General features: G+C 39.1%; 1 protein-coding gene across 1 annotated transcript; it reads left to right on the top strand.

Annotated features, from left to right (window-relative positions):
* The first annotated feature begins 4,391 nt into the window (after positions 1-4,391).
* LOC103422036 (anthranilate N-methyltransferase-like) lies at positions 4,392-6,804 on the top strand. Its single transcript, XM_008360075.4, has 4 exons — positions 4,392-4,849; positions 5,596-5,906; positions 6,155-6,219; positions 6,316-6,804. The coding sequence occupies exons 1-4, from the start codon at positions 4,446-4,448 to the stop codon at positions 6,610-6,612; spliced, it is 1,077 nt and encodes a 358-aa protein (XP_008358297.2). The 5' UTR covers positions 4,392-4,445; the 3' UTR covers positions 6,613-6,804.
* Positions 6,805-25,820: the final 19,016 nt, after the last annotated feature.

Raw genomic sequence — 25,820 nt, forward strand, 5'->3', positions numbered from 1 at the left:
TTTATATACTTGATATATTTCCCAGAAATGCATTTTAAGGAAAGTATGCTTTGAAATAATATGCCAAATGCTTCTATATTTTGAATATGCATTGCATGGTTGCATATATATATATATATATATATATATATATATATATATATATATGAGGCTGTGGAGGCACATGTGAGTTCAGGTAAGTTATGTTTGGCTGTGTGAATCATCGATGATGTGATATGTGATTAAGTAATGTTGAGCTCATAAAGCTGCACCTACGGTGATTGTGAATTAGCCAGAGATATGAGGTACAAGCCTGTTTAATTACATCACCTCCCGCATTATATGCTCATATTGGATCCAACTTAAGTGCACAGCCTTGTCATACAAACCTTATTTATGGTTTCGACTCGTAGGTGACTAGCGATTCATCGCCCGACTATTATGAGAGAAAAGAGTTGAGCATAATGATATTTCACCCAATCTTATCGTACAGACCCTTCTTAGTGGTTCCGACTTATGTGCAGTATATTGCCGTATAGGTCATTGTAGTGACTCCGGCCAGATTAACTTTTGAGTTATGAATTCAGCCGTACAAACTACCTCAGAGGTTCCGGCTAACATATCATGTTTCTATGAAATCATTCTTACCTGGATTGTTTACTTTGTTTTAGTTTGGCATGGCATACATATGAATATGGTTATGTGAAGCATGAATTGAATTGATATGATCATATATATATATATGTATATACTTATATCTTGATTCTGGGAAAATTATACATGTTTTACAGTGGGGGGTTAGTATATTGATAAATGAAATGATTTTGTAAAATAATTGTTTTTACCCACTCACGTTTTCTGTTTTGCGCCTCTCCAGGTTCTAAGTAAGTTTACTGTTGGTGGCTCGGGATTGTCGGCTGTTCTGACTTATCAAAATAATAGTAGGACATTCCTGGTACTGTATAACTAATACTTGTCCTACTGGACTGCACTTATACTTTATGCTCTGATTAGGAGTGTTTACTGTTGTAACTTACTCCTATCACTTTCTGTTTAGTAATGCACTCTAGTAATCTGGTTTTAAATTATTTGTATAGTTGCTATCTTTATCGCTTCCGCACTGTGCACAATGCTACGTCACCCTCACGTAACGGCCAGCATGCCTTGACCTTGGTCAGGATGTGTCACTGCTTCTGGGTTGCACCGTGAAAGAGAAAGATCAAAGTAGATGTTTTTTAAAATTTATAAGTGAAGGTTTAATGTAGATATATATTTTTAATTTATGAGTGAATGTTTAATGTTAAGGTTGTTTATAGTCATTCATTATTACGGTCTGGAAGTATTCCTCTTTACTTGTAAGTGAGAGGTCTTAGGTTCGAAGAATGCGTATCCCATCAAAACAATAGATTCACTAACACTTAAGAGTCTATTCATACTTTCATTAAGTATAACATAAGATTTTGTGGTATCCACTAGTGTAAATATTTTAAATTGAAGATCGAGTTCATTCATTATATTCCTATATGGTCAAGTAGTGTAGTTGTAAAAAATCATCAAAATCGGAGTTAAAATAACCGCTAAATCATGATTTTTCATTGATAGCCGTAAAAAAGTATTGTCTCGTTACTTGATCTCTGAATGTTTGTTTTTTTTTCTTTTTTTGCAATTTTTGGCGTATGCGATCTCGAAGTATATACAAATATGTTTGACGGTTGGATCGTTGAAACTAGTTTCGTAGAATGCATATCCCATCAAAACAATAGATTCACTAACACTTAAGAGTTTATTCATACTTTCATTAAGTATAACATAAGATTTTGTGGTATCCACTAGTGTAAATATTTTAAATGGAAGATCGAATTCATTCATTGTATTCATATAGGGTCAAGGAGTGTAGCTGTAAAAATCATCAAAATCGGAGTTTAAATAACCGTTAAATCGTGATTTTTCGTTGATAACCGTAGAAAAGTTTTGTCCAGTTACTTGACTTCTGAATGTTTGTTTTTTTCAATTTTTGGCATATGTCATCTTTAAGCATATACAAACAAGTTTAACGGTTGGATCGTTGAAATTAGTTTCGTAGAATGTGTATCCCATCAAAACGATAGATTCACTAACACTTAGAGTTTATGTATACTTTCATTAAGTATAACATAAGATTTTGTGGTATCCACTAGTGTAAATATTTTAAATTGAAGATCGAGTTCATTCATTATATTCCTATATGGTCAAGTAGTGTAGTTGTAAAAAATCATCAAAATCGGAGTTAAAATAACCGTTAAATCATGATTTTTCATTGATAGCCGTAAAAAAGTATTGTCTTGTTACTTGATCTCTGAATGTTTGTTTGTTTTTTTTTTTTTGCAATTTTTGGCGTATGCAATCTCGAAGTATATACAAACATGTTTGACGGTTGGATCGTTGAAATTAGTTTCGTAGAATGCATATCCCATTAAAACAATAGATTCACTAACACTTAAGAGTTTATTCATACTTTCATTAAGTAGAACATAAGATTTTGTGGTATCCACTAGTGTAAATATTTTAAATGGAAGATCGAATTCATTCATTGTATTCATATAGGGTCAAGGAGTATAGCTGTAAAAATCATCAAAATCATAGTTAAAATAACTGTTAAATCGTGATTTGTCGTTGATAACCGTAGAAAAGTTTTGTTCAGTTACTTGACCTCTAAATGTTTGTTTTTTTTTTAATTTTTGGCATATGCCATCTTAAAGCATATACAAACAAGTTTGATGGTTCGATCGTTGAAATTAGTTTCGTAGAATGTGTATCCCATCAAAACGATAGATTCACTAACACTTAGAGTTTATTTATACTTTCATTAAGTATAACATAAGATTTTGTGGTATCCACTAGTGTAAATATTTTAAATTGAAGATCGAATTCATTCAATGTATTCATATAGGGTCGAGGAGTATAGCTGTAAAAAATAATCGAAATCAGAGTTAAAATAACCATTAAATCATGATTTTTCGTTGATAACTGTCGAAAAGTTTTGTTCCATTATTTAATCGCTAAATGTTTGTTTTTTACGATTTTTTACCGATGCAATCTCGAAGCATATACAAACAAGTTTGTTGGATCGTTGAAATTAGTTTCATAGAATTCGTGTCCCATCAAGTTCAATGATATATATATATATATATATATATATATTAAGTAGATTTAAATTTATTGATTTTGTACATATAACACTTAAAAAATTGAATGGTATGTATACTTAAGCCGATCCAATGGTCACAAATTTTTAATATTTAATTTAATATATATATATATATAATTATTATAGTTTTTAGGGGTATAAAATTGTTAAATTAATATATATAATTATTATAGTATTTTTTAGGGTTATAAAATTATAAAATTAATATTTTGCTTATCATGTATCGTGTTACTCACGTGTATACCCGAACGAACCCGTTATCTTAACAGGTGCTTATCGGGTTACCCGATAACAACCCGATTCTTTATCGTGTTGACCCGAATACCTGTTAATTTCGTGTCGTGTCGTGTCGGGTTATCGGGTCGTGTCTAGAATTGCCAAGCCTAACTTGGAGTCCTGCTTCTGGGTTGCACCGTGAAGGTTTAATGTAGATTTTTTTAAAAAAAATTTATGAGTGAAGGTTTAATGTTAAGGTTGTTTATAGTGAGAGGTTTTAGGTTCGAATCTTGTGGATGACGAATTCAATACCAAACTAGGTTGTCATTACATGGCTTAACCTAACTTCCCCCTCCCCTTAGTGTAAAATATATTCGTTCTACTAAAGAAAAAACAAAGCTAAGGTTGTTTATCAAATGTCAAAGATGATTAATTTGATGTCATATAAATATAATAATAGTGGTGGGATGTAATCAAACTTGGAAGTTGGCATTTGGAATTAGGAAACAATATTTTTAAATTTGTTGCATTGTTGACAAATAAGAGCATGACTGTAAATGTATGAAGCATGATAATTGGAGGAGGTTTGAAAAGAAAAGGTCAGTATAGGCGCCCTAGGCCAATCCTTGTCTCTTCGTCCCTCCGCCATAGTGTAGTACTTTGAAGGGTAGAGCAACAACAAAAATGTCTTAATTAGTCACTAATTTTAATTGATTCTCGTGACAATTCTCCCGCTTTCAATACATTATCATGTATTGAATATGGAATTCTATAACATTTGTTGAGTTTGAATGTTTCGACAGACCCCACATAGATGATAGAGTTATGCAGACTTCTAGTAGAATTGCACTTGTACATTTAGGTGAAAGTTCGATCGAGTCATGTAAAATAGACGGGCGTATAAAATAGATTCAAATATCAGTGCCGCAAGCTAAAATTTGTTTCAGGACTTAAAATATAAAGCAGGAATTGACCAAAAGGAAGTTCTGGCTTTATATATAGAGAAGATAAGTAAACACATTCAGGTGGCATTAAGTATCACAATACAAATATAGACAGTCCAATGGCCCTGCAGCTGGAAGAAGAGGAAAACTTCGGCTGTGCCATGCAGCTGGTGTTTTCTTCTGTGTTGTCCATGTCTATGAAATCAGCAATCGATCTAGGCGTTTTCGACATCATAGCGAAAGCCGGTCCTGGTGCCAAGCTGTCTTCGTCAGAGATTGCAGCCCATATCGGCAGCGGCACCAGGAATTCTGAGGCACCGATGATGTTGGATCGTATTCTAAGGCTCCTAGCCAGTTACTCTATTCTCAGCTGCTCTGTCGTTGCTAATGAAGAAGATGGGTCTGATTCTCAGAGGGTCTACAGCATTGGTCCTGTGTCCAACTACTTTGTGACTGATGAGGATGGTATTTCTTTAGGTCCCATGATGGCATTGTCGCAAGACAAGGTCGTCCTAGACTCCTGGTCTGTTTAGTACTACTCTCTTGCCCCTACTAATTAACCATTGTCTTGACCCTTTTCTCTTTTTATTCATCTATATTTTGTTTTAGTAGAATTATTAGAGATAATTAGAGCAATAGTTCTGAATTTTAGTTCAATTGGAACTTTGGTCTTTAAATTAAATATCCCTAAATATTAGTCTCTAAACTTGTTACAATGGAAAACAATAATTTTTTTTTAATGACTCCATTCAAACTTCGTCCCTTTTTGGCCTCTTTGAACCTTTTATTCTAAAACGAAATTACCAAGAATGTTATTCAAAAGAACTATTGCTTCATATTATGACAAGTTCAGAAAGCAATAACAACAACAACAACAACAAAGCCTTTTCCCACTAAGTTCAGAAAGCAATACTCAAAAAAAAATTAGTTCAGGAACCAAAGCTCAAATTGTGCCAAAATTGCTCCAATTTTTTCAAATTACTATGAAAAAGAAACCAATATAACTTGAAAATAACTTTTCTATTATGCACGACTCACTATAAACTGATTTGGCAATTTTTCATTTGTTTCATTATGGAATCACTTACAAGTTATTTATTCACAGAAAATTAGAAATTGCCACATCAGTCATTGTAGAAAAGAAATTGTCTCTCTAGCTTTTATTTTCTAATTAGCCTAATTAATAGTAATTATCTTGTTTCAAAAAAAAAAAAAATAGTAATTTATCTTTTTAACTCTAACTTGGGTGATACACATTGACATTGATAGGTCCCAACTGAAGGATGCAGTTGTTGAAGGAGGAATTCCATTTCACAGGGTCCATGGCAAGCAGTCTTATGAGTACCTAGGTTTAGACTCCAGGTTTAGTCAAGTTTTCAACACAGCAATGTTTAACCTCACCACTATTGTCACCAAGAAGATTCTTCATGTCTACGAGGGTTTTGAGAAAATTACCCAACTTGTTGATGTTGGTGGTGGTTTGGGAGTCACTATTAGTCTAATCACTTCTAAGCATCCCCATATTAAGGGTATCAATTACGACTTGCCTCATGTCATAAAAGATGCCACTTCATATCCTGGTAAAGATCACTTTAGTTAATTTGATTTGTAATAGTTAGTTGGAACATGATGTTCGCACACTCACTATTTTCCTTTCCCTACACACTTATGTTTTAACTTCAGGTTAAATAAATCATACAGAGAATCAAAAGACATAAATATACAAAGATATACAAAAGAAGCAAACGACATGCGGGAATTAATTTTCTTCTTATTTTATCATGCACAAGCCATGCAACTTAAAATAGGAATTAATTTATTTTTGCAGGGGTGGAACATGTTGGAGGAGACATGTTTACAAGTGTTCCATCTGGGGATGCCATTTTGTTGAAGGTTAATTTTCATTTTCCCGAGCATTAATTTTGTTTTCCTATTCAGTTTGAGGTCATACGAACAATGGTTACAATGTATCTTTCGATAAATTTGTAGTGGGTACTTCACAATTGGAGTGACCAACACTGCCTAAAGCTGTTGGAAAATTGTTACAATGCTATTCCAGACGATGGAAAAGTGATTATTGTGGAAGCACTTCTTCCAGTGATGCCAGAGACTAGCACCGCCGTGAAGAGCACCTCTCTACTTGATGTGCTTATGCTGAGTCAAAAAAGGGGAGGAAAGGAGCGGAGCCGAGAAGAGTTCATGACTTTGGCAACTGGTGCTGGATTTAGTGGCATTAAATATGAATGTTTTGTCGCCAGCCTTTGCGTGATGGAGATCTTTAAGTAAACAACTATGTATGTGAAGATGATCAGCAAAATAGTGTTATGCTTGATTATTATTTATTTGAGCTATGTCTAGATGTTTGTATAAATAAAAATAACTCCGGCTCATAATTCGCATCTCAGAAACTCCTATGTACGTGAACATGATCAGCAAAATATTTTTCTTAAAACTACAAGGAGATATATTATGGCAAAATGTGTACGTATATATTTGACTAGAGATGAGGCCTTTTGGCGGTAAGAATTGGGTGTTTATGCTCACCAACTTTCCACCTCCGTCGCCGTTTAATGATTTGATTACTCGGCTCATGGTCTTTGAATCCAAGCACGCTATGAATCAGGCTGTTGCTTCAACTCCTACTACTTTCTGGCCGTAATTCTGTTGTTGGTTTGTCTAATAGTGCTTCTGGTTCGGGCTCCTCGCAGTAATGGTGGTGGACGCTCTAATCAGTCTGGTGGTGCTGAGCGATATGGTTAGCGTGGTGATGTGCAACAACGCCCTGGTATCCTTGGACCAACCCTTGTCAACCGTATAGCTCAGTGTTGGGCCTGCAACCAATTTGGCCACATTGTTGCGTTGTGTCCTCAAGCTACTCGTTCAGGTGATGATATTTCTCATGCTTTTGCTGGTATGCATATTGCTTCTTCTTCTGATCCATCATGGTATTCGGATACCGGTGCTACTCATCATTGGGTATGGTTCTAATGACAAGGTTGTTAGTAATGGTGTGACCCTCCCTATTGCGGACACTGGTGATATTTCGTTTGAGTCTGGGTCATTCATTTTTCGCTTATCGCAAGTTTTATATGTTCCAACACCATATACTTTAAGACGACATCGCAACCTCTAAAACATTGATTTCATATTTCATTCGACAAAAATAACTTCTTTTTTTTTTGTTTTCATCATCTGTGTTAAGAGCTTGGAGAAAACCAATCTTAGAATACATGTAGATAAATAGTTGGGTGTATTTACAAACTAATTTGTTTTTTTTAATTCATATACAGCTTAAATAGTAATTGCATATTAGAATAAACACCTCATTTAATAATAAAATGTCTTGTGGGTGTACTTAATATTACGTGAGGTGCTAATATAAACTTTATTAACCAAAAAATAAAAACACACACATTACTATTGATGAGTATTTGGAAGCTTGGATTATGTTTTCATTTTTTATTTTTTTGGTTTGAAAAGATAAATGCATTAATTTGATAGTAGGTTACAAGCCAACTCAAAGGAATGCAAAATAACTCAAATACATTGGGGGAAACAATACATAAAAGCCCAGCCCAAATCAATAAACTAAAACGGGAACCCAAATCCTAATTTTCGACCATAGAAAACAACGTCCGCCACCACCGCCATGAAAGTCTTGCCAGCGGTTACCAAAGTAGCAACACTAGAGAAAATGATCGAGTGGTGAAAACGAACAAAACATCGCAGCACAAAAGTACAAAACCCACACCAAGAAGCACACCACATCCATATTTCTACACTAAAGATGCAAAACCAAAAGATAATCACCAGATCCAAATTCCATTCACGAATCCCAGAAAATATGTACAAACATAGTAACACATGGATAGAAGCTGAGGCTAAGGGGGTATGTAAAATACCCTTACTTTAACCGAAGTCCCAGTACACTTGGCCTCGATGGAAATCCGGCAAGCCGTATTAGGGGGGACAGTGAGGAAGGGAAATAAGGTTGGCAACCATATTCGGTCGAAAGTCTACAGATCAGAGCAAAGGATGAGGTGGGGATGATTTATGGGGAAAGGAGGCAGAGAGGAAAATTGAGGAGAGACGGAGTTTTGGGTTTGGAAAAGAACAGCCAAAGGAGAGGGATGGGGTGTAGAGGAGGGACATGAAGTCCAAAAGTGACAGTTGCGTTCCTTTGGTTCTTAACATGGAACAACAATGGCCGCCGGCCGAAAAGAGCATATTTCATACAAAAATACTAATAAATTTGAAGGAACCCAAAAACAAAAATTGCATGACAACTTAACTATTTAGCTTTACTCCTTAGGTCAGTTCATAAAACCCTAAATGGTTGAAAGCCATTTGCTTTCCACTTGTAATCTCAGCCCAAAACAAAACTTCATTCAGTCAAGAACATTCCTTTACTTGTATTCCTGGTGTTCTACTTCAGTTTTATATTTTGATGGAAACCCAGAAACCCATTTCACATATATTACTACTTGTTTGTACCATACTTGACCAATCCCGAAACTACTGAGCACCGGTCAACGTTATACCGTCAAGGACCCAGAAGAGTTTCCCTCTAACCAGGAGGCCAATCACAGCGCGATACATGTCGACATCAGAAACCAATCATAGCACGACACGTGTCAATATAAGAAGCCAATCACAACACAACACGTGTCAATGTCATAATGAAACTAGAAACTCTTTTCTATAAATAGAGATCATTCTCTCACAATATTTTCTAATGTCATTTGTACTAAATCATTCACTTGTACTGACTAAATGAGAGCTTGAACTTATGTACTTGTGTAAACCCTTCACAATCAATGAGAACTTTTCTACTCCGTGGACGTAGCCAATCTGGGTGAACCACGTACATCTTGTGTTTGCTTCCCTGTCTCCATTCATTTACATACTTATCCACACTAGTGACTGAAGCAATTTAGCGAAGGTCACAAACTTAACACTTTCTGTTGTACCAAAGTCCTCACTGATTTTATGCATCAACATTTGGCGTCGTCTGTGGGAACGACACTTATTCCCACTCTCTTCAGCTTTGTCAAGCTGGTTTCCACCATTCGTACACTTTCTTTTGACCAGGCATCCCTCTCCAACATGGGGAGCGAAGGAAGCCACAACACACAGAATGATACCCCTCTTGCACCTAGTGCGAAGCAACGAAAGAAGGAATGAAAGAGGGTTGCTCTTCAAGCTAAAGTCGATGAGCTAGAAGCTCAAATAACAAGATAGCAATGAAGAATGAGGTCCTCCAGGAGCAGTATAAGCAGCTCTTTGAGACGTTCCATGAAACTATGCGTACTCAAACACGCGAGCTTGTTGCTCCTGCGGACATCAACCATCATCTGGGTGCCCCCCAACACGGAGGGTCACCTGCCTTCGACATGGGTATCCCTGATGAGGAGCGAGCTAATCATCAAAACACTGATCAACATGAGACTTCTCTCAACCCAGCTGCTTCGACCCGAAGCAGGAGAAGTGGAGGAAGACACCTCATTGCAGAAGGGTTGGAAAGATCGAAAACCATTTATCGTGACTGTCGAGACTTTCTAAAGCAACGTCGAGAGAATCCCCTCCACATATGCTGGAAGATCAATGACCCAAGGGTTTCTGAAAGACTTGGTCCCTTCCCATGACCTAGGCCAGCTGCCAATCTAGGGAAGGAACGACATGTCCTAGAGGAACATGAAGGTACAGGGGACTCGGGGTATTCCGACAGACTCGCCCTAGAAGTCAATACGGCGAGTCCAAGGAAAAATCACACGCCCTTGCTCAAAATTTCCTACTTCTAAGAGGCGATAGAGACTGACAAAAGAAAATCTCAGTGGTACATGACTCCACTCAATACCTCATTGTCCTACAGCTCATTGAGGAAGTAAACAAGTTAAAGGCCGAACGTTAGGCCGAGATACCTGACTGGAACCAACCCAGGCCTGGCCCTCTCACAAGGAGGATCCTCGACACTCCCTTCAAGCAAAGACAAAACAAAAGCTTGGTTTACAACTCTATACTAGAATGGAGGACCCAATTGAACACCTTAACCTCTTTGAGTCCACCATGGCATATCGGATGCACACCGACGAAGAGCGATGTCTTCTTTTCCCCTCCACCCTCCCTGGCGGAGCTCTAAATTGGTATTGCCGTCTTCCACCTGAGACAGTAGAATCATTTGAGGAACTGAGGAAACTGTTTGTCTCTCAACACATCTTCCAGACCGATCGCTTGCATTCTGCAGATAACTTGTACACTATTCGCCAGAAGCAGGACGAGTCACTACGAGAGTATGTTGGTCGTTTCAGCCATGAGTATTCTCGTTACGCTAAGGCAGATGACAAGACCGCCCTCAAGGCCTTCACGGTAGGCCTACGTGATTGTTTCTTCAAGTACATGATCAATGCCAACATTTGGAAGACTTACTCTGAGGTGATGGCACAGGCTTACAACCATGCCTCCACCGAGGCAAGGACATATCAAGGGAAACCTCCCACAACCACCCCTTATCAGCAAGTAGGGAATGGAAGCCAGATCCAACCAAAAGAGAAGACCTCGACCTTCCAAACGGCAGCGGTGCCTCCCCCTGCCTTACTTAATACTTTGCCAAGTCAACAGACATATCAATCTCAGGGCAAAAGGAAAGATTTCCATCTTTACCAGTCTCATTTTAGTAAAAAGAGTAAGGGACACTACCGCGATAACCAAGGGTATCGCCATGATAATCCCCGATCTCAGGCAGTCAACACAATGGGTCAAGCACGTGTCAGGACAGTCCCTACCCTGAGGTATGAGGCATACACACATTTGAACGGCACATGCGTGACCATTTACCCCAGCATAACACACTTGATACCGAAGCCAAAGCCGAGGCACCTGGATTACAAGCCCATGAAGAACACGGGCACGTTTTGCTGCTACCACGAGCATAACGGCCATGACGACGAGAAGTGTATCACCCTTCATGATCATATTGAAGCTTTGGCACGTGAAGGAAAAATTGATCAATTCCTCCTTCACCCTCTAAGGGGTAACCGTAACCAACGCCAGGTAAATGTGATATATTCCATAAGTGGTGGCACGCCCATATCTAAATCTTCCAACAGGGCCATGAAAAATAGTGAACGAGCTTTAAGGTCTGGCCACCAAGTGTTTCACGTGGAAGACATCAGGGGAGGTAAGTATCAAAAGCCTAACTGGGATCCAATATGTTTCTACCCTGAGGAAGAAAGAGGTATCATCTACCCTCACAACGACCCACTGATCGTGGAAGCTTACATAGTCAATTTTGAAGTACGACGAATCCTGGTAGACACGGGGGCTTCGATCAATATCATGTTTGCTGAAACTTTCAGGGCACTTAATGTAGCTGAACACTTGCTCGACCGTTCGATTTGCCATCTGATAAGCTTCTCCGGTGATATCGTGCAACCTTTGGGGAACATACACTTACCTTTCACCATTGGTACAGGCCCTTACACAGCTACCATTACCACTAAGTTCTTGGTGGTTGATTGCCCAACGGAATACAATGTCATCTTCAGACGCACATGCATCAATGATCTCAAGGCCATGGTATCCACACATATGTTGTTGATGAAATTTTCAACCCCCTATGGCAATGGTTACATCAAAGGAGATCAACTTAGTGCACGATCATGTTACAACACTTCGGTCAAGCAACAACACCTGCCTGTGCCCAAGGAAACCCTTTCTATACATGACCAAGTCATAAAGACCAGCCCAAACGAAGCCAACTTAGATCTTCACGGTGGCAACAGTCAACCCGACGATCCTCGAGATGACTCTTTCACCCAGCAAGCACAACCCGCTGAAGAGTTGGAGAAGGTCTCTATCTCAAAAGATTATCCGGATTGCATGGTGAAGATTGGTACCACTTTGTCACCACCCATTCGGTTGACATTGATCTCTTTTTTACAAGAGAACACTGAGATCTTCGCCTGGTCATACGAGGACATGCCAGGCATCTCTCCCGATATAATCTGTCATCGCTTAAGTATTGACCCCAAGACCAAGCCAGTGAGACAGAAGCGAAGATCTTATGACGCTGAACGGTACGAGGCAATGAAGGCAGAAGTTGAAAAACTCAAAGGCATAAGCTTCATCCGCGAAGTCAATTATCCAACGTGGGTAGCAAATGTTGTCCTTGTTAAGAAGAATCCGACCAAGGAAAGTCTCCTGCTCCAAAAGGTCTTGTGGAGAATGTGTGTCGATTACACTGACCTAAACAAAGGATGCCTGAAGGATAGTTTTCCTCTTCCTCTCATAGACAGACTTATAGACTTTACGGCAGGGTGTGAACTCCTGAGCTTCATGGATGCTTACTCAGGATACAACCAAATCCTCATGAACCCTCAGGACCAAGAACACACAGCCTTCACTATTGACAGGGGACTATATTGCTATAAAGTCATGCCCTTCGACCTAAAGAATGCAGGAGCGACTTATCAGAGACTGGTTAATTCAATGTTCACCGAACAGATTGGGAAGAGCATAGAAGTTTAGGTTGATGATATGCTAGCTAAGAGCAAACATGCTGACCAACATATCACCAACCTATCTGAAACTTTCACCATTCTGAAGAAGTATCGAATGAGGTTGAACCCCAACAAATGTGCCTCGACGTAGGCTCTGGAAAATTCTTAGGCTCCATGATAAGCCAACGAGGCATTGAGGCTAATCCTGAGAAGATCAAAACAATCCTCGACATGAAGGAACCGGTAACTTCAAAAGACATCCAGAGCCTTACTGGCAAGGTGGCAGCCTTAACTAGGTTCATCTCTAAGGCCATCGACAGATGTGCTCTTTTCTTCAAATCACTTAAGGGAAGTAAGAAGTACATTACATGGACTGATGAATATGCTAAGGCATTCAAGAACCTCAAAGACTACATGAGTAAAGCGCATTTGCTCTCCAAACCTGAGGTTGGTGACACTCTCATTATCTATCTGTCGGTATCGGCTTAAGCAGTAAGTTACGTTCTCATTCGAAAGGATGGTAATGTCGAACGACATGTCTACTACGCTAGTAAGGCCTTACAAGATGCGGAGACACGATACTCCAACATTGAGAAATTGGCTCTAGCATTGGTCATGTCTGCTTACCAAGCACACTCCATCATCGTGCTTACCAATCATCCTCTTCGACAGATACTCCAAAGTCCTGACACTTCCGGGCGAATGATCAAATAGGCGATAGCATTGGGTGAGTTTAACATCTCCTACCAACCAAAGCCAGCTGAGAAGGGCCAAGCAGTGGCAGACTTCATCGTCAACTTCGCATATCCTGTTGACATTATTTCTACGCCTAAAGAAGTGGTTTCATTACCCTTAGAAGCTCAGAAAATAGAACCAACAGCCTCAGCATGGAGTCTATATGTTGATGGCTCGTCCAACCAACAGGGTTGTGGAGCAGGACTAGTCTTTACGGCCTCTAACAAAGTGGCGATTGAGTATGCTCTTCGTTTCAAATTCAAGGCGTCGAACAATGAGGCCGAATATGAAGCCCTCCTAGTAGGCTTACGTTTGGCTAAACACCTTGGGGTTAAACGAATTGATATCTTCAGTGACTCCCAATTAGTGGTTAACCAGGTCACCAACAACTTTGACGCTAAGGATAGCTCCATGGCAGCATATCTGGCACAAACACAATTGTTGCTCAAGCACTTCCACTACCAGATCACCTAAATTCCTCGAGCGGCAAACCGTCATGCAGATGCTTTGGTTCGCCTCGCCTCAGTGGTAGAAGACAAGATTGGGAGAAAAATTCAGGTTGAATTGTTGGCAGCACCAAGCATCATGGCTGCGGAAATGTGCAACTTACAACAAGGAGATAGTTGGATTACCTCGATTTATAGATTCTTTGCTCATGACACCCTTCCAAATGACAAAGTCCAAGCTAAGCAGATTCGATACAAGGCTACCTGTTACTTGATCATTAATGACCAACTCTACAAGCGGGGTTTTAACCTACCATACCTAAGATGCCTTACGCCCGCAGAGGCGGAAACTGTCCTTCGAGAAATACATGAAGGAGTCTGCGGAGATCATGCTGGATCTCGATCCCTAACACACAAGGCTTTTCACCAAAGATATTACTGACTAACACTCCACTAAGATGTCAGCAGAATATCCCGCTCATGTGATAAGTGTCAACACTACGCAACTATTCCTCACTCCCCTCCAGAGCCGCTCACTCCTATGATCAGCCCTTGGCCCTTCGCCGAATGGGGACTTGATTTGATCGGCCCAATGCTTGCAGGGATGGGCAAGGTTCGCTATGCAATCGTTGCAGTTGACTACTTCACAAAGTGGGCCGAAGTAGAACCCTTGACAACCATTACTGAGGCAAAAATAGAAGACTTTGTATGGAAGAACATCCTTTACAGATTCGGCATTCCCAATGCGATAGTCACTAACAATGGGCGACAGTTCGACAACAATAAGTTCAGGATGTTTTGCTCTAAGTTCAACATCAACTTATGTTTTGCCTCCCTAGCTCATCCCCAGTCTAATGGACAAGTTGAAGCCATCAACAAAATAATCAAGTGAACTTTGAAAACCAGCTTGGACAAGGCTAAAGGTTGTTGGCCAGAATTTGTACCCCAAGTTCTTTGGTCATATCGCACTTCGTATCGAACATCAACAGGAGAAACCCCATTCTCACTTACGTTTGGTACAGAAGCAGTTGTCCTAGTTGAGCTTGAGCAAGCAACGTTCTGAGTCCAGAACTACATGCAAAACGAAAATGACAAACAACTTACCCTCAACTTAGATCTAGTCGAGGAACACAGAAACCAGGCTCACTTGAGGAATGTCGCCTACAAGCAGCGCATCTCTAACTACTATGACTCAAGGGTCAAACCTCGTTCTTTCAAAGTGGGGGACTGGGTATTGAAGAAAAGATTACTCTGCGACAGAGTCCCGAGTGAAGGAACACTTAGTCCAAACTGGGATGGACCGTTTGAAGTTATTGGCATCAGTCGCCCTGGCTCTTACAAGCTTAGAAGCTCCGATGGCAAGATCCTTGGCCATCCATGGAACGCTGATCACTTGAAGTATTATTACAAGTAAACTCATATTGTACAAGTGTTAACCTTCAGTCGTTCGGCATTCTATGTAACGAAGACTATTTGGCATGAATTCAATAAAGAGGTGATTTAGACAACTTGATCCTAATCCTTTTACATTTCTAGCAATGAAACACTCGGGTTCAAAGCTTCAACATGAAACAAAGTCTAAGTATATGTCAACAAGACTATACAAATAAACGAACAGCTTCACAGTATATTCGTCCAATCATACATTCCAACACATTCATACATAAGCCAACTGTGCTTTGAAAGGGTTCAACATATTTTGTGTCATTCGACATTTACTACAATGTGCCTAGACACCTTGCCACTCATGCCACCAACCAGGTGAAAAAAGAACTCATCTTCATGCCACCAACCAGGTGATGAAATGTACAACCCGTACTCTCCTTCATGCCACCAACCAGGTGATGAAATGTACAACCCGTACTCTAATATCATTTGGCAACTTGCCATTCATGCAACTAACCAGGTGATGAAATGTACAACTCGTACTCTCCTTCATGCCACTAACCAGGTGATGAAATGTACAACCCGTACTCTAATATCATTTGGCAACTTGCCACTCATGCCACCAACCAGGTGAAGAAGGAACTCATCTTTATGCCACCAACTAGGTGATGAAATGTACACCCCGTACTCTCCTTCATGCCACCAACCAGGTGATGAAATGTACAACCCGTACTCTAATATCATTTGGCAACTTGCCACTCAAGCCACTAACCAGGTGAAGAAGAAACCCATCTTTATGCCACCAACCAGGTGATGAAATGTACAACCCGTACTCTAATATCATTTGGCAACTTGCTATTCATGCCACCAACCAGGGGAAGAAGGAACTCACCTTTGTACCACCAGCCAAGTGATGAAAGCAACTCACCATTCATTCCACCTACTAGAAGATGAGTGGTACAACTTGTACATGTGAACTCCTAGCATTCACAAATAATCAAAAACCCTCAAGCTTGACAACTCAACTAGGGGAGCACTTATGCCCAACAACAGTTATAGTCACAAACAAAGCCTTATTGCAAGCCAACAACAACTTCAGTGCATGACATACGAAGATCAAGCTATTCAGCCCTCTTGCATCTGCTTCAAACATTTCCCCACTCTAACAATGCAAACACTACAACTTGTATAAAGCTTCACACACTCTTGATCAAGACAGTGTGAAGCAAAATCAATTTATGGTGCCAACAAGAGCTTCATCAATGGAGGGTAACCACAATTCTCAAAAGCTTCACACACTTTTGATCAAGACAGTGTGAAACAAAACCAATTTATGGTGCCAACAAGAGCTTCATCAATAGAGGGTAACCACAATTCTCAAAAGCTTCACACACTCTTGATCAAGACAGTGTGAAGCAAAATCAATTTATGGTGCCAACAAAAGCTTCATCAATGGAGGGCAACCACAATTCTCAAAAGCTTCACACACTCTTGATCAAGACAGTGTGAAGCAAAATCAATTTATGGTGACAACAAGAGCTTCATTAATGGAGGGCAACCACAATTCTCAAAAGCTTCACACACTCTTGATCAAGACAGTGTGAAGCAAAATCAATTTATGGTACCAACAAAAGCTTCATCAAAGGAGTTCAACCACAATTCTCAAAAGCTTCACACACTCTTGATCAAGACAGTGTGAAGCAAAACCAATTTATGGTGCCAACAAAAACTTCATCAATGGAGGGCAACTACAATTCTCAAACCTTCGAAGCAAATTCAAGACTGTTCGAAGCAAATTCAATTTATATGGTTCATCTAAACCTTTGACTACTACAAGGTGTGGCTTGCATCACAATCTCTTGCTCAACAGTGTGGAAGCAAAATTTGTATATATTGTCTTTCCCACATTTTCAAATTTCTAGTTTCCCAAAAAAAAAAAAAAAAAAAAAAAAAAAAAAAAAGAAAGGGAAATTCAACAAAAGCTTCAACTCCAAAGCTTCATCAATGAAGGACAACTACAAATTCTCAAAAGCTTCACACTATCTTGATCAAGATAGTGTGAAGCAAAATCAATTCATGGTACCCAACAAAAGCTCCACCCATAAAAGCTTCACCAACAAAAGCTTCATCAATGGAGGACAACTACAAATTCTCAAAAGCTTCACACTATCTTGATCAAGATAGTGTGAAGCAAAATCAATTCATTGTACCCAACAAAAGCTTCAACTCCAAAGCTTGACCCACAAAAGCTTCACCTACAAAAGCTTCACACTATCTTGATCAAGATAGTGTGAAGCAAAAAATAAATTCATGGTGCCCAACAAAGTTTCAACCTCAAAGCTTCACCTACAAAGCTTCAACTCCAAAGCTTCACCTACAAAGCTTCAACTCCAAAGCTTCACCTACAAAAGCTTCAATACAAAAGCTTCACCCACAAAAGTTTCAACACAAAAGCTTCACCCACAAAAGATTCACCTACAAAAGCTTGACCCACAAAAACTTGACCCACAAAAGCTTCACCCACAAAAGCTTCACCTACAAAAGCTTGACCCACAAAAGCTTCACCCACAAAGGTTTCACCCACAAAAGCTTCACCTACCAAGCTTCAACACAAAAGCTTCACCTACAAAAGCTTCACACTATCTTGATCAAGATAGTGTGAAGCAAAATCAATTCATGGTGCCCAACAAAGCTTCAACCTCAAAGCTTCACCTACAAAGCTTTAACCTCAAAGCTTCACCTACAAAGCTTCAAAATATATATTTTTTGGAAATTCGAAAATTCAAAAATTCGAAAATTCGAAAATTCAAAAATTTGGAAATTCAAAAATTCAAAAATTCAAAAATTCAAAAATTCAAAAAAAAAAGAATTCGAAAAAAAATTTCGAAAAAAGAAATTGCCTAGGCCTCATCTTCTTTGGGCCTAACAACTTTCATAACAAATATATATGAAGAAGGAGTTTTGGGCTATCACTTAGAAAGGAAGTGCCTCATTCGTCAACTCCCTCGACCGGAAACTTGGGAGGACTCCTACCATATGCTACTGCACCTTGATACTCAGAAGTCTCACGACCACTCAGTGATTTGGATTTTTCAAGTCTCCAAACGAGAAGTTTTCCTCACTCGGGAAATTAAGGGAGCACTACCTCAACCTACATGCTTCACTCACAAAACCTCAACATACATGCTTCACTCTCAACGCTTCAACATACAAGCTTCAACAAAAGAAAAAATTCAAAGAACTTAGTGAAGAAGGCCTTGGTGTATTTAACACAATACGTTGAAATGAAACAAAACTTGTTTATTGATATCTCCGATAAGTTATAAATATGTACATATACATGAATCAAAATAAACAAACAAGAGGGAGCTTTCACAAAGGTTGCTCATGAGAAGTCTCAGCAGTTGGCAGAGCCCCAGAAAGAGTAGGCACTGGAGGGTGATCATTCGGAGCCTCAGTACTGGGCAGAACCTCAGAAAGAGGAGGCACCGAAGGTTGATCATTCGGAACTTCATTACGCGGTATAGCCCCAGAAGACGAAGGCAATAAATGCCTTTGGAATAAACCCACAAACCTCTGAAGATCAAGCAAAATCTGACCATCAGATTCCTGCAGCTGGTCAAGCTTCCTCTTCATGTTTGTAGCATAGTCATGTGCGAGCCTGTGCAACTGTTTATTCTCATGCTTGAGCCCTCTGATCTCCTATTTGAGACTCATCACTTTAGCCGCCAATGATTCAACTTGGCGAGTTCGAGCAAATAGGCGTTGGACCATATTAGACACAGAACCTGCACACTGAACATTGAGAGCCAGAGAATCCTTAACAGCCAACTCATCAGACCGTTTGGAAAGTAGTTTGTTATCTTTAGGAGTGAGAAGGTTCTTGGCCACCACCACAGCGGTCATATCATTCTTCATCATAGAGTCCTCAACGGTAAGAGGACCAGTAGGGGATAAAAATAATGGGACGCCATATGTTGTCTTGAGAAGGCATGGCTGCCTCTTCACTAAAGTTCAAGTCAAAACGACGGTCGGATGGGCCAGACATTCTCAGAAATGATGAAGAAGAAATGAAGTGCAATAAATCTCTGAAGTAAGGGGAAAATTTCTACAAGCAATAACTCTCTGAATGTACTCCTTGTACACAATTGGTGCCTTTATAAAAGAACAGGCAACATGACCGTTGGTTCAAAAATCGAAGAGGCACCACTCTCCGGATTTCGAAGAGGCACCACTTTCCACAAGTAACATCAGCTCCTCGGGTACCACAAATAACTTTGCCAAAGATTTCTGACAAAGTTTAGACACATAAATTTTGAAGGTCCAGCTACCCTACTATTACCCACAAGGGTAAAGGAACAGCCCCACTGCTTGATAACTAGAAAGTCCCAATGTGTGTCAACCTATGTGCTCTATGGAAAAGCGGACTGGCAAAAATGCCCAACCCTTACTCACATTCGAGAAAACACTCCCAACAAGATTGCTTGCTCAAAAATCGAAGAGGAACCACTCTCTGAATCTCGAGAGCCAGACTCCCAACATGATTACTTTCTCAAAAATCGAAGAGACACTGCTATCCGAATTTCAAGAGTCAGACTCCTAATATGATTGCTTTCTCAAAAATCGAAGATGCACCGTTCTCTAAATCTCGAGACCCAGATCCTCGACAGGATTTCTTGTTCGAAAATCGAAGAGGCACCGCTCTCCGAACTTCAAGAGCTAGATTTCCTTCGATAAAGCTTGTCTGCAATCTTCACACACAACATCAGCTTTCCAGATACCACATACCACTTTTTCAAAGCGCTCTGACAAAGTTAAAACATGTGAAGCTTGCAGCTCCCACTACATTGCTATGACCAAGAAGGGTAAATGAATAACATTATTACTAGCTCAAAAATCGAAGAGGCACCACCCTCCGAATCTCGAGAGCCAGACTCCCAACAGGATTACTTTCTCAAAAATCAAAGAGGCACCGCTCTCCAAATCTCAAGAGCCAGATTGCCAACAGGATTGCTTTCTCAAAAATCGAAGAGGCACCGCTCTCCGAATCTCGAGAGCCAGATCCCCGACAGGATTGCTTGTTCGAAAATCGAAGAGGCATCACTCTCTTAACTTTGATAGCCAGATTTCCTTGGATAAAGCTTGTTTGCAATCTTCACACGCAACATCAGCTTTCCAGATACCACATACCATTTTTTCAAAGTGCTCTGACAAAGTTAAAACATGTGAAGCTTGCAGCTCCCACTACATTGCTACGACCAAGAAAGGTAAAGGAATAACACTACTACTTGTTGTTAGGGAGACTCCTATATATGTCGACCTCTATCCTCCACATCCAGGCAAACCTGCAAATACTCAGCTTCTTTTCCTCCCGATAATACCTCTGCAAACAAGCCACACCAGAACAAGAGTATCTCATATCATCAGGGTTAAAAGCATGAGTATCCCATATCAAGCTTTTTCCCTGTCTTTTCCTTTGGCCTTATTCTTACCTACAAGACAAGGAGAAAGAGAACAATCAGTCAGCACTTGGAATCAAGCTTCTAGTCAGGAACTGACTGCCTGGAACCCTTTGCCTGATTACTTACCTGGCATTGCTCTCGAGTACTCATCTTCAACATCTTATGCTTCTAGAGAAGATACCACATCTGCCTAAGGAACAGATAGGGCAAGTGAGAAGGATACAAGGAAGCATGTGGAGACAAGCGTAACAGAACACATGCCCATACATCCATTACTTTGTCAACAGCAAAAGTATCCCATATCATCAAGGTCGAACGTACTCTAGATTTGATGGACTTGTTTTGACCCTCAAATTTTTGAGTCGACCTTATACTCTAGAGGGAACCAGAAAACCCTCCACCCCAGTTCAAGAATAAGCCTGTGGAAAGTTACTTCTTCAAAAGCAAAAGTATCTCATATCATCTCTTCTCCATTTGCTTCTCCTTATCCTTGTTGCTGTTTACGACACAAGGAAAAGGAGAACAATCAACCGGAAGCCGAAGTCGACCCTCTGATCCAGGTTGCTTGCTTGGAAGTCTGATTGCTTACCTTGTCTGTTACCTCTTTCGGCAAATCTCCTAGCTCGGCGACTTGGGGGACTCCTACTATAGGGTTTTGTATCGCACTTGACTAAGCCCAAAACTATAAGTAAGCTTCAAGTGAAATTGATACATTACCTTGTGCATCTTCATCGATTAAAGATACCACCCCTGGATGGAGGAAAAGTACTTCCAGAGAAAATGCCACAGCTACGTATGAGATAGATAAGGCAAGTGAAAATGATACCACACTTTGGTACTTAGAAGTTTCGTGATTACTTAATGGCTTGGATCTTGCAAGTCCCCAACCGAGAAGCTTCCCTCACTCAGGAACTTAAGGGAGTATTGTTTGTACCATACTTGACCAATCCCAAAACTACTGAGCACCGGCCAACGTTATACAGTGAAGGACCCAGAAGAATTTCCCTCCAACTAGGAGGCCAATCACAGCGCAACACGTGTTGACATAAGAAACCAATCATAGCACGACACGTGTCAATATCAGAAGCCAATCACAACACGACACGTGTCAATGTCAGAATGAAACTAGAAACTCTCTTCTATAAATAGATATCATTCTCTCACAATATTTCCTAATGTCATTTGTATCATTCACTTGTACTCACTAAAGGAGAGCTTGAACCTATGTACTTGTGTAAAACCTTCACAATTAATGAGAACTCCTCTACTCCGTGGACGTAGCCAATCTGGGTGAACCACGTACATCTTGTGTTTGCTTCCCTGTCTCCATCCATTTACATACTTATCCACACTAGTGACCGAAGCAATTTAGCGAATGTCACAAACTTAACACTTTCTGTTGTACCAAAGTCCTCACTGATTTTGTGCATCAACACTACTGATTACCCTAACTATGTATCACAGCACCCAGAAACCCATAAACCCTGATTACCCAGAAACCCATAAATCCTGATTACCGTATACTATACATCACATCACCAATTCAAAGAAGTCTTTGAAGAACAGGTCCCCCATTTTACCTAACCAATTAACAAACTTAAACCGAAAACGCTATTGAGACTACGAAGTTCAAAGAAACCCAAATCTTCCAATTATCCAATTCAATATTTCAATTCCCAACTAAAAATGATGAAATAAGCAGATAGAGGTTGACAGTGAAGGAAATTTATCAACCCAAATCATACACACTCATAAACATGCAAAACTCACCTGGAAACACTAGATTATATCCTTAGAATCAATACAACTTGAATTAGAAATCGAATTTGACTGTGTTCCAATTCGTTTGGGGGCAAAATTAGGGTTTAATTTCAGAGGAAGAAATCGATCCGGGTTTTCGTTCAGGCGAATGAGCGCAAAGATGTGGAAAATGAGGATTATGAAGGGAATTGAGGGGCGAGATTGATCGCACTTGTTGGAATCGAAGGCGAGAGTTAGTAAGCCTGAGAACAGCAGAAGAGAGATTTGTGAGAATGATGTGAAAAAGCAACAAAAAGCAAAAGAAAAATCGAGAACACAGTCCAATTTGAGAGGACTTTAAAATACTACTGTAGTCAATTAAAAGATTTTAAAGGATTTTAGAATGGGAAATTTTATTTAAATCCATGCAATCTCTTTTTATACCCAACTTAAAATTTTGAATGTTAATTGTCTGTTTTACTCTATTGCATAATTACTATTAAGTACAAAATGAAATTAATAATAAAACTCAAATTTATCAATAAACCCAAACACTATAATTAAACCATACGGTCATCGTTTGTTTATCCTACGTTCATTCTGACTAAAACCCTAAAAGCCCTCATAGAGAAAAATAAAATTTTCTATTGATGGATGGTGATTTTGAAGTTTTGAATCCTCCAATCAAGGTATGACTCAATTTATGAATTTTTTGTTCGTTCGATTTCAATTTTTTAGAGTTTAGAAGATGAGTATTTTGGTTATAATTCTACTTAGATAAAGGAAAGCTAAAGTAAGAATCTCTTGAACAAATATGGCAAAATACAGCGAAGATTTCTTAAACGAAATGATGAACTTACACCGTAGCAGAACCTATCAAGGAGGTATAAGCATGTACCTTTCCTATCAGAATATGAGGATTGTTGTTCACCTGCTATATGTAGGGCTGAAAACAAATCCCAAAAATACCAAACCGAACTGAAAGATTCCCGAAACCGAACCGAAAAATTCTCAAACCGAAATTCCTGAAAATTTTGGTACCCAATACCAAACCTATCCCGAAATTTGGGTACGGAAATCGGTCTCACGTTTTTTGGATTTCGGTATTCCCAAACCAAACCAAAAAAAAATATATATATATATATATTATTTAATTTTTAAATATATAATTAGAATTTTAATAGCCGTTGGATTATGTTGAGATTTAATCTCAACCGTTGCATGTAAATCAAAGTTATCAATCCCAACCCGTGTCTGACTCTCTCTCGCTCTCTCTCTCTCGGTCTCTCAACCTCAGACCTAAAACCTCACCTCAGTATCTCCTCACCGATTTGTCTCTCCTCCCACATCCGTCGCCTGAATCCCAAATCTGCCCACACCAGTCCTCATTCCTCTCAGTCATCCCTCCTCACCTGAATCGCCTTTACCCACTGTCCTTACCATCCGAATTCGGCTCCTAAATCGAGCTTTCGGTCTCATTCCGCACTTCTCCTCACTGCAAAAGGTAAGAAATTCCTGCAATAAACTCAACCAAAGTTCATACAAATTGTTTGATTCCAAATTCGATTAGAAAATTTGAATTTGGGTTTCTGAATTAGGAATTTCTGAAATTAGGGTTTCTGAATTAGGGCTTTTGGAATTAGGGATTTTGAATCGAGAGGTTGCATAGGGAATATGAGAGGTTAAAGGGGGGAGGGAGCCTGATTTAAATGTTTTCTAAAATACCTTTTGCAATCAGAGCTTTTTTCGTAAATTTTGGCGAGGTACTGAGGTACCCCATTCGTTCTTTTCGTAAATTTTTCAAATGGATTTTAGTGAGGTACTCAGGTATCCTATTCATTCTTTTCGTAAATTTTGTCACTGCAGTTGATTTAGGGTTATTCATATATGCTGCACCAGTTCCATAATTTTATAAAAATGGAAGCTCGATTAATTAATAAGTTTTTATAATTATTCTTAGCATATTTAACTGTGTGTGATTCTGTAATTTAAATTTATTGGAATGGATGGGGTTATAAAATGGAAATTGCTTGCACGTCAAGGCACAGTTTGTTAAGGTTTTGTTTAGTTATGGGCTTATATTGGAAAGAAAGTTAATGGACTGTGGTACAAGCTGTTGTTGTTGTTCCCTTGTTTGTGTTAAATATATGAAATCTGGGTCATATGCATTCGAACAGACCGAGGCATTTCGCTTCTTTCTTTGTTTGTTTTATATTTCTTTTGGGTGAGGGGATGAGGGGATGAGGGCCGTGGGTTGTAAATGGTGTTGATTAGTATTGGACTCGGAATATGGATTAAAAACATATTGATTGCAGGGAAGTTGATTAAAAAGTTAGTCTAAAATGTTACCATGATATATCAATTTTCTTTTGTTGTCCATATACAGATTGTTAACTATTACATATTTGAAAAATGGTTTCATATTGGAGATTCTCTAAAACTTCTTTTTCGATTTAGCAAGCATTGAGAACTTGTTTTTGCTCTTTTCTTTCTCTCTGAAACTTCTAATGACTAGCTGATTAGATCCTCAAGCATTTGCATAACATTATCTGTTCTTTTGGATCAGATCCGAGTGTACTGCACCCACTGTAATAACAACTCAAGTGTATTCGGTCCTTGGTTTGAATTGAGGCTTTTTAAGGTTAGTACTATATCTTCATTTTGCATTCACATGTTTGTGTTGTTTATGTGGTATGGACATTAGTTAGATATGAATAAATATGAATTCTCTTTATGAATAGATATGAGTCATATGACTCTTTAATTGTGTTTCCTCTTTATGAATATATATGAATTCTCTTTAATTCTCTTTAATTGTTTTCTCTTACTTTGCACATATTGAATATGTTAATGTTATTGCATTTGAATTGGATATGTGCTATTGTGCTTTATTGATTGGAATTTGGATATATGCTGAACTGTGGTTGTGGTTGTGATTGGAAGAGTACAAGTACCAACAAGAAGGGAGCAACCATAAGCATCAACAAGATCAAAGGGCCGAAGAGGCCAACAATCTTCATAAACGTTAAGCTTTGCTTTTTTGCTTTTGGTTTGTAACTTAATTATTTTGAAACTTTGGCTCGTAACTAATTTTTTTGCTTTTGAGTTTGTTACTTTATTTATTTTAAAACCTTAGCTTGTAACTATTTTTTTTTTTTTTGCTTTTGGATTTGTTACTTAATTTATTTTTATTGCATGCATGTGTAGTAGAAATTGAATAGGTAGAT

This window comes from Malus domestica, chromosome 10 (genome assembly GCF_042453785.1).
Source record: "Malus domestica chromosome 10, GDT2T_hap1".
NCBI classification, from domain to species: domain Eukaryota; kingdom Viridiplantae; phylum Streptophyta; class Magnoliopsida; order Rosales; family Rosaceae; genus Malus; species Malus domestica.